We start from the raw sequence: 14,446 nt of genomic DNA, 5'->3' as shown, positions 1-14,446 counted from the left end.
GAAAGGGAGAGACAGAAAAATTAGATCATTAGATCATTATTTTCTTTGTTAGGCCAGTACACGTTCCTCACCATTATCCTTGTGTGGAAAATATTGACATGAAGTTCACATTAGTGCCTCTAATTCGATGCAGGCAAACTGCCTAATACAACACCAAATAAGTGTCTGACTTTGTTTGAGCATGGCAGTGCACGTAAGACAAATACAACTGTAGCCTGGAGAATTGATAATTGTCATAATCAGATTCAATCCATTACATCAGCTCCTAATGACTCCCTTTAAGCCAAGTGGGAAAATCTTTAAATCTGGCAACATGTTCACAGCTTAAAAATGCCATTTAGCTGACAGGTTAGCAGCATTTAGGAAGACGAAGCAATTATCTCCTTTGCCAGCAAGACTGTAGAATCAGAGAGGCTGCTGAAATAACAATGCTCTTTGTGAGGGATGACATTGCCTTTTTAGTCTTTCTCATCTACAGAGAGACTTAGACTGGGGGGGTTTGTTTGAGCAGCTAAATCCAGCCAGACTGAGCTGAAATGTGGGGTTTTAACAGGCTTGCAGACTTTTGAGGATTCACTTGGAATAAATCAAATGTAGGTCTCACTTAAAAATGATGAGAGAGTGAAAAAAGGAGACTAAAGGATTTCATACAAACAATTATGCCGTATTGTGAAGGAAAACATACATGAAAAACTGACAATATAAGTTTAAAGGATAAAGGTGACAACATATTCATTCGTTACTATGAACATGGCCACTTTTGTTTATTTTGAGTCAGTCCCACATACCAGAGCACCAGACATTTTATCCAAAGCCACTTACAAGTGAGGAAAGACAATCAAGCATTAAAGGACAGTGACTCAAAAGAGCCGCGGTACAACTACTCAACTACTCAAAAGGCTGTGCAATGAGAAAGAGAGCTAGACAGAAGGTTTTTTTTCTTTTTTCAAGTTTAAGTAAGAAATGACTGGAAGTAGACAGGTGCATATAAAATAATACAAACAAGGAAGTAGTGCAACAATCAACAAAGTGCTAAAAGATTTAAGGGGCTCAAGAGCTGAGTATTCAGCCACTAATGAAAAGAGTCTGGATCATTGTGATTACACATTGATCCGCATCTAAAACTAGTCCCCACTGTTTACTCCTGTTTGAGCGTTGTTTGAGAGCTCAACTGTTTAAAGAAATCGTTTGCCTTATTAACAAATGAAACTATATCCTGTATTTGTGAGTTGTTTTTACAGATCAGGGTCATCAGTAGCAATGACTGGACATGGAGATGAGTTGAGTACAGAGATACAGACTAACGCACTGTTGATTTATGTCTTTTCATGGGATTTGTATCCTATAAAGTTGGACCGAAGCCAGTTTTTTTTTTTGTTTCATTACTTAAGAGTTGAGCCATTTCTAACAACCCCTGTGCTACAGTAGATCTTTAAAGTTACATTCACTGTTACTCGCCAAAACTCATTGTGTGTATCCATGTGATCTACAAATGTAATGACTCAATTTCCTTCCTTCATAAAACATTTGCAAATCTGATTTTGTGTTTTAAATCCTGCATCGTTTACATCCATGTTTACTGGCTCGCAGTCTTCTTCTTCTTCTCTGCCCTTGTTGGTGCACTGCTGTGTTTCTTGGTGCATTAGAGCCACCTACAGATCAGTGGAACGGTGTGAAATGATTGGTAGGACAGTGTATTGCATCACCCGCTTATGTGCACAACACGAATAAAATCTGTTCCATAGCACTACAAGGGGTCAAAAACTCCACAAGGAACATAAAGGGTTGTTTATTTCAAAATATGCACATCCAGAAGATGAATAATCAGGGAATAAGTGTAACTGTGTGTGTAAATCAGTGTGTGGGTGTGTGTTTGTTTGTCCTCCGTGACTTCAGCTAAACTCTCATATCTAAGAGTTGTCCAGGTGATCACTAAGAGGGAGAGGGGAGTGTGTGTGTGTGCGTGAGAGAGAGAGAGAGAGAGAGAGAGAAAGAGGTGTGTGTGTGTAGCTGTACTTGGGAGAAGATAAAAGGTGAGGAGAGGTTGGCAGAGATTTTCAGATTCCAGGAACTCTGAGATGAATAATGAAATTCCTCGGTGAGGAGAGACACACAGGCCTGTGTGAGCTCTGAGGGGGGTGGTGTGTGTGTGTGTGTGTGTGTGTGTGTGTGTGTATGAATGTGTATGTGAGGGGAGCGTGGGGGCCTGCTGATGTTATGAGAGACACAGATGTTTTTAGTTATGGGTTTGTTTCACCCCTTCTTTCCTCCCTACACCCAAACCCTCAGATCCTCCTCACACCACTGCAGGTTGTGTGTGTGTATGTTTATGTGTGTCTAAATGGATTGTCACAGGGAATGGCCTCTGGGTGACCCTGCAGCAAAGCCTGCTGGGTAGCAGCCTAAGCTTAAACCAAGACAAAGGGTACAAAAAAAAAAAAAGGGAAGAAAGATATTCGACTATAATTTGAAGTTTTACCACCTATCAAAAAGATTTAAAAAAAAAGGTAGAAATCACACATCAGGCTTGTAAATTCCAGTATTTAGATACACGTACTGGCAAACAGAGGTGAGAACTGCACCTCTGTAAAGGTTTTTTCTGCTTAAAATGGATCATAATGTGGTCTGTTATGTGTAAACCATCTTCCAAACCCTTATTGTCCATAAGAACATTTAAAATCCTCTGTGTAATTCCATAACTGCATGCTTGTCACTTTCTCTTTGATCTCTCTGTAAACCTGACTCTTTGCAGATACAAAGTCATCTAAACACAGCGAGGAGAGACTCCCTTTTTAGGTCAGCGAAACATTCGTTCCATTCCGAAAAAACAAAATAAACCCGAAGATATTAATGGTTTCTGACGCTTCTGTGACATTTTGCGGTTCTGTCTACAGCTGTTGACGGTAATATTATACACATTACCTTGAGCATCAAGGTCTGGTTCGCAACAGGCAGACACATTGTCTAGATAAGCCCCCCCCACCCACCACTGCCACCACAAAAATTATGTGGAAAAAGATAAACAGACATGATACGACTGAGTGTGCAACCTTAAAAGAAATATAATCCAAATGTGAGCTATGTATTAGCTGGCAGAGCGGAGGCTTGATGATCTACATTACAAAGACGTTCTGTGAAAGAGGGGAGGGGAGGAGAGAGAGAGAGTGAAAGGGACGGAGGGAGAGACAGAGGAAGAGCAACAAAGAAAGATGGATTAAGTGAGAGCAGGAGGGGAGAGGAGGAGCGTGAAAAAGAAATGTGGAAGAAGACAAGAGACAGTGGGAGAGAAATAAACAGAGAGGAAAAGTGCTGCAGTTGAACATTCCTGGACCTGCTGGGCTCTGATGATAAAGATCTGAAGCTTTGCCTGAGACAGGTCATGTCCACCCAACCAACCACCCACCCACCCACCCACACACCAGTAACCACAGCATGCTGCGAGGTATCCCAGTTGACACACACACGGGGGCTGTGCCAGTGTTTTGACTCCTTCTGCAGGGCTGCTCGTATGACTTCAAAAGACAAACACAGCAAAAAAGAGCTCATTTAGATTCACCGCAGAAGAGCCTAAAATGCTGTGTGAGTATATATGTGTTTGTTTAGCATCTCTGGTGATACGAGATGTTCTGTAAGCAGGGAATGCAAGAGTGACATGATGGCGGGAGGACTTGAGTTTACATGTCTGATGTATTCTGAGAGAAAGTGGCAGACAGTGAAAAAATATAGTATATACTGTGAGACAGATGGCTTTCACACCTGTAGTTTGGCTCATTTGCTCCAGTCAATGGAAAAAAACATCATTGATTTTTAGTTTTAGTCTCGTTCGTGTTCACACTGGCTTTTTACAAGCAAACCAAGAGCTGTAAACATGAAGAAACATGAAGTCATATGGATGGAAAAAGTACCTCATTGATTGGATGGTTTTTGGTGATGTGAAGATTTGCTGCTCTCTTTGTTGTATGTGATAGCAAACTGAATATCTTTGGGTTTTTGGTCGGACAAAACAAGCAATTTGAAGAAGTCATCTCGGGCTTTAGGATATTGTGATGGGCGTTTTTCTGACACTTTATAAATGATATTAACAGAATCTTGCAGTGCAGACACACCAATAGTGTCTCTATTACATAGTTTGTCCACCAGAAAGCACTGAAAATGTGCCGCTCGGTACATATCTAGGTCACACTTATTTAATAACAAAATTAAAGGGATCCTTAGGAAAACTGTTTTGTGTTCATGGAAAAAAAGAACATCGGTTATATCATTAACAGATGTTTGAAGATCTCAAATTTCATATCAGAAATGTATGTCAAAAACAAAATATTGATATGATATGATATGATATGATATACTCTGCCTGCTTTCACGAGCTGCAGCATTAAAAAAACTATGTAAATGTGCTCAACTCAAATAAGAAAGCATGTTCTTTCCCAGCATCTCTCTACTGCACACACACACGCACGCACGCACACACCTGGGAGCTGCCCTGTACATCTAAAGTCCAAGTTTCTTAGTCTCAGTGTGACAGAGAGGAACCTCCATTATTTACATTTTCTACCTTGGGCTTGTACGCAGTTGTGAGCATGGACATCTCAACGTTTTGTCCACGGACTGGTTTGGGTTGGCGGGGCGCAGGAGGCCTGGAGGACTTCTGGTTGTTGCGGCACACGCAAATAAAGAAGAAGAGCAAGGCGATGGCTAAGGGGATCGCCACACTGGGAACCAGGATGTACAAGATCTCCATGTTGCTGCCGCCAGACTTGTCCTTATGGTCTATAGGGATAGACGGAGAATAATATCAGATGTGTAGATTATTGTATGTCTAGAAAATATAATGTAAAGCAAACCAACTATCTGCATATGTGTCACAAAGACAACATCACAAAATATGAATCTCCTAAGACTTAAAGATGTTCTAGTCTCTCACCACAGATAGGTATGTCGCAGAGCTCCGTGCGGACCCCCTCGTCCAGCGTGAAGCACCAGGGGGCCTCGTTTTTGTTCCCTGGGTTGCGGCAGTACGAATGTCCCCCGTTCAGCTCTGGGTAGCGGACGGCCAGGAAGGTGTGGCTGTGGGGATACTGGGAGTTCCACGGCTGACACTGACGCCCCGACTTAGTCATACTGATGGTCCCGCGGTAGTCTGTCCCGCTGTTATTGTAACACTTGTGATCTGTGTGGGAGAGCAAGGAGAGAGTGCGCATTAGGTGTTTGTTTGTGTATGTGTGAGTTAGTTAAAAAAAACAAAATCTTGTTTAATATGTTTCAATGCTCCGTAACATTTTCCGAAGCTTACCACACATTTTTAGATTTCCATCTGTTAGGTTTCCTTTTAAAGTAGTCTAGTCTAGACATCTAGTCTAAGTAAACTAGATGGAAACATTTTTGCAGTTTTCCATAGAAGTAAACTATCAAAAACAACTTGAAAAGAAGATAAACTTGTTTGAGATAAGCAAGTCATTACAGTCAACACTTTTTTTTCTTGTCAAAGTTACACCGTTGTCACACGTAAATGCAGCTGAGAGCAGGGAGTGTTAAATCTGAGATTTGTTTTAGAAATCTTTGCATTTACAAACTACTTTACTGGAATATCAAATCCAGACATACTACATTAAACATGGATGTTATGATTGCAATCAAAAATTGGCAACAGATTTTTTCAGTGTTTATGCACCCAAAGCTCAGAACATCCTACCTGCTGAATTGAAGTTTGCACAAACATTGTCTCCTTTTAAAAATAATCTTCAGACTCTTCTGTTTAATTTAGCTTTTAATTAGTTTTGTGCGTGTGTGTATAAGGTGTTCATGTATCCATGTTGTCTGTCTTTAACTAGCTTTTGTATGATGTTGTGCTATACAGATAAACTTGAAACTTGAAGAGCTACAAAAAACTGCAGTCAAATCCCTTGTATGTTTAAACATATTTGGCCAAAATAGTTGAATATGATTCTGATATCGGAGCATCTTTTGACTTGCCAACAAGCAGATTTTTCAAAAGCAGTTAGCAACTGTGACAGAGGCCACAAGGATGTGTCTCCTCAGATAATAATAAAGCGTAGTATTGGAAAGCAGCAGTCAGTATAGTACAATCAGTAGGAGATCATGTCTTACTCTTGTTAATGGGCTCGGCCATGGGGATGCCGATCCTCAGACAGTTGGCGGCCTCCGGGCTGTCGAAGGCAGCCAGGTCGTCACAGTTTGGCAGCTTCAGTCTTTTCAGTATGATGGGGTTTGAGCGAGCGATGATGTACTCCGTCTTGCACAAGTCGTTCTCCAGGATCTCACACTCGTCCTTACACAGGTCCCGAGGTTTGTCGGTTCCTGTGCTGCGGTCACAAGTCGGGAAGGCGAAGTGGCAGAGGGAAGGGATGGCAAACTGGGAGCAACGATCGGACAAGTGGTTGGATGTCCCGATCATGGTGAAGGCCGCTGGGAACAGGTGAAGCAAAGTTAGAGTTTGGATACGAAAAAGCTCTCTTGAATTTATCCTAATGTATTAATCTCATCCATTTTTTAAACAACATAGTCCAACATCATGACACATCTTTAAACCTTGGATCTGGACACATTTTCCTGTTGCTGTTTTAGAAAAGAAATTCTTTCCCACATTAATCAGAGGATGCAAAAAGAGGACGAGGCAAAAATAGTCTAAAAAAACAATCTTGCGCTCACATTTTTTCTTTATTTGCTGTAAAATAACAGATTAAAAAGACAACAAATAGACATTCTTATTTCCGTTATGCTCTTTGAGCATTTACACACACATGGAGGATCAAAGAGGTTGACTGACAATAAAAACCTGCAGCTTTAAATGTATGATTGTATGATTCATAGTCATACGGGACGGTTATTGAAAACATATGCTTCTCTGTGGCTGTGATTATCAGGAGAAGCATCTCTTTGGGGGTAGAGGAGAAGACGGGCGATTAAAAAGTGAATAAGTAAAGTTGGCAATTTTCCAAACCCAAAGCACATGTTTCTTGAATAAGATGATATTCAAGATCAGTAAAGGTGACATTAAATTTAAGAGCACAAATGGCTACTGAATGTGCATGTTCTGGCTTTCTTATGCATGATTTACAGTCCTACTGTAGGCTTATTACGACCCTGCGGCATCATAAATCTTAATTATCACTCGTCCTTGATGTTTCAGATTAGAGGCCGAGTTCATGGCTGCTTTGTCCCCGAACTGTTCACAGCTGACAGCTGTGCGGATGTAATCAATAACATACACATTAAATGGACCTCTCATATATGCATGCAAACACGCAAAACAAAACATGGAAAGCAGAGACGCAGACGTGTGTAAGAGACTGAAGCGGTATGTGGGCCATGTGTGCGCTATACAGAGTGGTACCGCTGCTGAACTTACATTGAACTCCTTGACTGATGTCCTGTTTGCTTTTCTACCAGATATTAATTAAGGTTCTAAACAGTCCGCATTTGCGAAAGATTTTGATTGATTTAGTGTATGCAGACAGTTAAACTTTACAAAGATGCTCTATCAGCCTGTTAACAGGTTATGAAGACAAACGTTGGCAGGGTTTTTCTAATCAAGGCAGAACTGCTAAATGCTGGTTGAACTAGTGAACTCGCTGCATGAAAGCAGACCGTCAGCTTTTCCCTGACGAGTTTGTCCTTAAAGGGATATAAGGCTTTGTTGATCAGGCAACATTTGATGTTGATGCATTTATTATAATTATAAATAAATGTATAAATCTGAAATGAATATGTCCAAACTATGTCTGAATAATCACCAAACGCTCGGTAGACATTTGTGCATAATATGAAACTTCACAAAAATCACATGTATGTAGAATCTGAATAGAGAATGTATATGAAGAAAATGCATATTATGAATGAAAGCCATCCACTGTACATTTATAGGTATTTTTGGACAATTCCTGAGATATTCTTAAGTGTAAGCATAATGTTTTTTTGGGTTTTTTTTGCAGTAAAGGGGTCAAACACATTAAAAATGCATCGCCTGTTTCTCACCTGTGATCTGGGTCTCGATCTCGCCCTGCATCTGCAACGAGTCCACGAAGATGCTGCGGTTACCGATGAAGCGGGCGCAGGCGATGCCTCTGTACGGCTGGCAGAATCCCTCTTCATCGAAATCGTCCCTGAGACATACAGAGAGACATCGGAGAATTTAAAGTTTGTTTACAGGTATCTCAGCAATATCAACACATGCCGTATTTCTGCAATATTTGTACAACTGGAAGACATCTGCAGATAGATACAGATGCACAAAAATGCTGCAATACACAGAAACGCCACTAGAGGTCAGGCTTTGTTTGAATATGACACAAAACTGACTAGTTGCACTTCTGTGGAGGGAAAGGCTGTTTCTTGTTGCTGGTCCTAAAACAAGAGGTCTGCCTTTGCTTGGATAAAGATATGTCACACACACTCAAAGATCTAAAACCCACACACACACACACACACGTCCCTGTTCATGGCATAGATCCTTTAAGAATGAATTTTTGGCTGTTTGACTTTATTCCTGTTTATGGCAGAGAGTTGTCATCATGAGCCATAATCTGAAACATATGCACACACAGAGAGAAAGAGAGAGAAAGGGGTTGATGATTATGTTTTCACAACTATACAACTTTAACTTCCTTCAGTGACTCTTGATTTTTTGGCCCTTTCATAGTTTACATATTCATTCTCCGTTCTCACCCGTCTTTTTAAATCCATTTATCTCTCTCCTGCTTCCTTGTTCTGCTTCAATCTCTCACCTCTCTCATTTCACATACACACACATATATACACACACACACACACACAAACCACATGCTGACTAGCGGGCTATTCGCTCAGTGTGAGATCACTGTGTCATGTGCTTTAAGTCGTGCCATATGGGGACTTTAAGACTAGGCACAACCACAATATATAGGGTTAGTGCACGATGCCACTGCGCATGCACTCACACACAAACACACACAAAACTAAGCACAAAAGAACCATATTGTAGTTATTGGCTGATCATCCTCATACTTTACACACACTGCTGCTCAACTGATGCCAAAAAGAAGCACTCCAAACACTCCAAACATGACATTTGCCTCTGAAAGAGCTGTTTTTAATATTAACACAGAGACTAACAAGTTTGTTTGTTGGTAATTTAATATACATGTTCTACTTTGTCCTTTGATACATCGATGTATTGCTTCCATTTTATGAAAAACAGTAACGCACTGCTTCATTTCACATCGTGTCCAACTGTAAAATAGAGTCTCTTGAGGCTTTATGCTTCATTCGCATCCAATCATGTCTGCTGCCTCTTTGCTGGTGAGAGTCAGGTAGTTAACAAGCGACGTAACAATGTGTGCATTGCACTAATTACTCCACAAAAAACAGGGTGACAATAGTGCAGGCGTGCACACGTAAATGCATGGACATCCAATGGCGGCACAAAAACACAAATCATATCGCCTTAGTAACGTTGAGGGTGTGTAAGCATGGTGTGAGTATAGGGTCATTAGGTTCCCTCTCTCTGAGGAGTGTTAAGTGACTGAAGGGCCAAGGTCAGCTCTCTCCCTCTACCCCCGTCTTTACAAATCTAAATGGGCTTTCCAGACATGGACACACACACACACACACACACAGACACACACACAGAACTACAGGGCAATGGTCTATATACTGCCGATTCCACAGAGATATGGTAACATTACATTTATAGCTTAATACAGGTTTAAGCAGATTTTATCCTCCAAATATGTAATTTCCTACTAAAATGTGGAAATCAGTAATAATGAGTTCATGTTGCGGTGTGCCTGCAGACGGCTTAGCACCCCTTCATCAAGCCACAAACTCCCAAACTGCTACATCTTCAGATATTTTTCCTTTGGCAAAGAGCTTCATCTCTTTAGGTGAAAATCATGTCTGGCAGTGTAGCTGTAAGGGGAGAGTCTCGCAATAAAAAAGCTGCCACACTGTGCAGTAGATGAATGATTTAAGGGATAGTTGATTGATTGGGCTGTTACATTCTGGATGTAATGAACCAGAATATGAAAAAGGGAGCTAAAAGCAAACACACACACACACACACACAAACACACAAGATACAGGGTGAAGGCTGGAGTGTGTCCAGGGCAGTTTGGTTGTGCGTCACAGAGGATGGTGGACACACACATCCCCTCTAACATCAAGCCACACACAGACAAGTAAATGACAAGGGAGAGCAGACGATACACCACAATGCAGCCAGATCCCCGCCGGGCAAATTACAACTCTGAACCGGTCCAAACAGCCTCAACCAAACCAGCTCAGCCCAAATCACAAATCGCCCCTCACTGCTTTCTATATTTTAATTTCTTTCACTCTTTTCCAACTCCACTTAGATTGAAAGCCGAGTCTGAGAGGAATTCATGCAACAGCGCAGTTGGAAAGTGTCTGTATCCTGTTCTGTGAAGTAGCAATAACTTACAAACATGGCTAAGAAGATAAATGGAAAGGAAAGACACATCTACAAAAACCCAGTGGCTGTGAGACATCTGAGGGTTTCTAGTTTTGTCTTTGTGCTTCCATTTATTTCTGTGTGCGCGTCTGTGTGTGTTTTTGTGCATGTCAGCTATCCCAGGCAGGGTGAGCCAAATGCGGTTGCTATTTGTGTAAACAGTGGATGGCTGTTCAAGCCTTTTATTTTACACACCAACGCCACGGGCCCTCTGTGTAATGTTTTATAATAGTTAATTACAAGGAGAGGCTTTTCCCTCTGAGACCCGATCTATAATCCAGATCTAAACAGAAAGGCCAGCCTCACCACAGAACCTAAACAAGGTATTGAGGACATTGATTCATTGTCCAATTAAATTTTTTCCAACCTCATTATTTATTGAGGGAAGTGCTTGCTAAGCAGCCATGCTCTTTTTCCAGCACCACCCTGATTCACATCCATATGGTTACATGCATTCACACCTGGGTGGTGCCAGTGAAACCAAGACTGCAGCTCCAGCTGCTTAAGACAGCCTAAATGTTGGCTGTTCAGAGAAGAGGGACAAAGCTTTTTAATACATCCTGAAGGATGGTGATAAGGTTCTTTCTTCTAAAACTGTGCACATAGTATGCAGAATTTTATTGCATTTTTTTTTTATTATTTAAGAAAGAGATGTGAGTAAGCAAGCCAGTGAAGAAGTATGGAGAAAGTAAAATATGAAAAGTTGAAACTTTTAACTCAGGTCCTCTTGGTTTGATTATTTATAGAAATTAAGACAACAAGACAAGTTAGGCAATGTTTATAAAATGGCAACACCCTAAATATATCAAAAAGGCACATAAATAGAAGCAGAAATAAATAGGTCAAGGATAGCTGAACTAGATAAATACAAAAAAGGGAAACTCAGCCAGAAATCATTTGCAAAAAAAATTTACAAAAAAATAAAACAAAAACAAACTGGCAACATATCTGCAAAGCACCAACAGTATATAATTACACACATGAGCGAGTATTTATTTAACTGTAGGCCTAGAGCTCACACAAAACTCCAGTATATAAACATACAAAAAGACAAGCACTAGTTTGTATGTTGTCCTGTTCACTTTCTCATATACACAAATGTATGGGTACACAAAGGAGGCTCAGATCTTTAACTGATAAACCAGAAACTGTTGACATGATGAATCAAGCCATTTTTTGTGTGTGTGTGTGTGTGTGTGTTTTGGCTGCAACGTTATAAAAACAGAAAATTTGAAAGTAGATTTCACTTGAATAAAAATGTTTTAACACAGAAACAGACACACGTACACTTTCTTGACCCCAGTGAGAAACGTTAAGAGTTTATGACTGATGACAAATATAACACTAACAGGAGAGGGAGAGTTTTTTAAAGTTGGGGAGGTTGAATGTTCAAACCCACAAAAATGAATGATTCATTGAGAGTCAACTCTGCACTTAATCATCTTCAGAAAGATGTGCGATTTGGCGCAAAGGACAAAATGGACTGGATTCCTGCAAATATCATAATCGATCAAAATGTCAAGTCTTTCCCTACCTCCGCAGGATCTGCCAACACTCCCCACTCCACCTCCAACTTTCCCTCCACCTCTCTCTCAACATGAGGCTCTCTCCTGCAAAGATGACTCTTCTTCAGTTTCAACTGTTTCAATCCTTCCACCGAGACAGTCAGAGGATCAAACAGAAATGAAAAAAAAAGTCCACAAACTCAACGACGTCAGAAACAAGCGTCGGCTTTTGGGCAAAGCTAGTGGCATACTGGTTTATACCGCGGCAAAACCCCGACAGTTCTTTTATTAGTTTCATTGTCAGTCTGTGTGATCTGTCCAAACTCCACTGCTGGACTTGAAAAATCTATATTTTCGAGCCATTATTGTTAGGATGCAGAAGGTGCAAAAGATATAGAATATTTGAATCTATGGCTTAAAAAAGGGAATTACTGTATGTACAGCTCAGACTGAACAACTCCTGATAGTATTTTGAATGCATTACTTTCTCAATTCATCAAAACTTTAAGGGGTGGCCTTTTTAACCTTTTGAAAATATTCAAAATATTTGCATCTTCAAAAACACTTGTGTGGAACATCCTCTGTACCACATGCTCTGCTTATTCCAGAATAAATAAACTTGCTTAGGGTTTCATTGTTGGGCCTACACTCTGGTTGAGGTTTTGATTATGGAAGAAATCTTTAAGTCTTGGGCATGTAAACTTGGGTATTCCTCATCAAGAAGCTGTGGGTTGGGATGAAGGGTTTGTGTTGAGTTTTGGGGTTAAGAGGATGTGAAACTCAACACTCTTTGTTGGAGGGGATATAGAAAAGATGGGATTTAAGGGTGAGGAGGCGAGGGGCGGATCCCGATGACATTTTAGATTTCAGGGTTTCGTTTCCAGGAGCTGCTGTGGGTGCTGAGTGAAGAGGAGATGAGCTGCCGGCACCATGAGGTCACAGCTGTTGTATCCTGATTGGGGATGCCCCTCCGCTTGTGCTATATGTGTTTTTTAAAGACACACTCCCTGGTTTTGTTTCGGTGCCAGACAGCAACCCCAAATATCCAAATTTCCTCACAGCTTTCAGATGTTTGGAAGCTCATCTATGAACTGTGGTGACTTTTGGAACAACAATGACCTGGCAGAGATTTCGGGGATCTGAGGGTGCTATTCAACACAAATCAGGAAGTGTGTGTGTGTTTTTTTTTAAAGGACCAAACCAATGTTTTAACTTATAAACCACAAATTTTATGAGTACTTTACTATCTTGTTATTTCATTCTATTTTAAGGGTGCCTCTTTAAAATCTGTACATGGACAACAGATAAAAAGTTGTTTTGTAGGATAACTCTGGCTCATTTACAGCTCATATTTTTCTGTTGTTGGGCCTCGTCTCTAACAAATTAACCACTAAAATGAATAAAATAAGCTAAAATAAATAAATAAGTATATTTTTTGCAACCTACTGTTTCCTACTGTTCCAGGCAGTCGTTGGTTTCCACTGATTTCCATACACTATTCAAATCAAATATCAGTGCAGATCGCAGTTCATACTTTTCAAATCAATCAATCTGCACTTCAACTTTACAAGCTTTACAATATAGCAATAATCTAACACTGACAAAAATTCATGCAGAATTGATTTTCAACATGATAAATTGCACATCTCAAGCAAGTTTTATGTCTGCCGATTATCAAAGGAAAATTAATGTAAAGCAATTAACAGAATGCATCCAAAATTTCTAAAATACAGCAGCATATTCTGCAAAATGGTTAGTAGTGATGTAAAGTAAGTTGTTTAAGGTAAAAGACCTTAAGAATACCACAGTCTGTTTAAGTCTGATATGTAGTTTTATTTTAAATACTTGTTAGTGGTTGTGATGAGTGTGTCATTGTATTTCTGTATGATTTTGCAATAATCTAAAATTGAAAAGAATGAATGCAGAAGTGATTTTCTGTATGAAAATCTGTATGATTTTGCAATGAACCTGCTGGAGTTGGTAAGATTAGGTGACGTATGGAAGGGATGACATCCAAAACAGCTCATGAGTTGGATTTCAATATGTTTTTGAGCTCAATGACTCACTGGGATACTACTCCCTTGTGCCTTTTTAGAGGGTGTTTGTGAATGTATGTGTTTGTGTGTGACATGGTGTGCGTGTACAGTATTATAGGGAGGGTGTCCAACAACAAATCAAGGACACTTGTGGGTCTGGAAAGGAACGGATGGACAGAGAAGATGAGAAGAAGAAAACAATGGATAATCGCATGGCCGCTGTCCTCAAGAGACTGCATTGCCTCACTCGAAGTAAGTCTGACATACACGATAAAAAAGATCAGAAAACAAAATCTGTTCAGAATTATTCTGACTGTTCACAATTATGAAAAGGTACCACAGAATTAGTACTCAGCTAAAACATAAATTTTGAATGTTGCCAAAGTTTTATCTGTGCAATGCTGGTGAATTGCATAATGATATTTCGCAATGATCAA

At 40.2% G+C, this 14,446-nt stretch overlaps 1 protein-coding gene across 2 annotated transcripts in view; it reads right to left on the bottom strand.

The window, feature by feature from the left end:
• The window catches only part of ror1 (receptor tyrosine kinase-like orphan receptor 1), a 136,665-nt gene that overhangs the window by 6,779 nt on the left and 115,440 nt on the right, over nucleotides 1–14,446 (bottom strand). For both annotated transcript variants that reach the window (XM_044362015.1, XM_044362016.1), the window contains 4 exons: nucleotides 7,996–8,123; nucleotides 6,109–6,426; nucleotides 4,925–5,170; nucleotides 4,556–4,770 (listed from right to left, as the gene is read on the bottom strand). In XM_044362015.1, coding sequence (XP_044217950.1) covers nucleotides 4,556–4,770; nucleotides 4,925–5,170; nucleotides 6,109–6,426; nucleotides 7,996–8,123 — 907 coding nt within the window. The remainder of the gene's footprint in view (nucleotides 1–4,555; nucleotides 4,771–4,924; nucleotides 5,171–6,108; nucleotides 6,427–7,995; nucleotides 8,124–14,446) is intronic.

The sequence above is a fragment of the Thunnus albacares genome, chromosome 9, assembly GCF_914725855.1.
Source record: "Thunnus albacares chromosome 9, fThuAlb1.1, whole genome shotgun sequence".
Lineage (NCBI taxonomy): Eukaryota > Metazoa > Chordata > Actinopteri > Scombriformes > Scombridae > Thunnus > Thunnus albacares.
The sequence above is the reverse complement of the archived record's forward strand: the minus strand, read 5'-3'. Positions and strand labels throughout refer to the sequence as shown.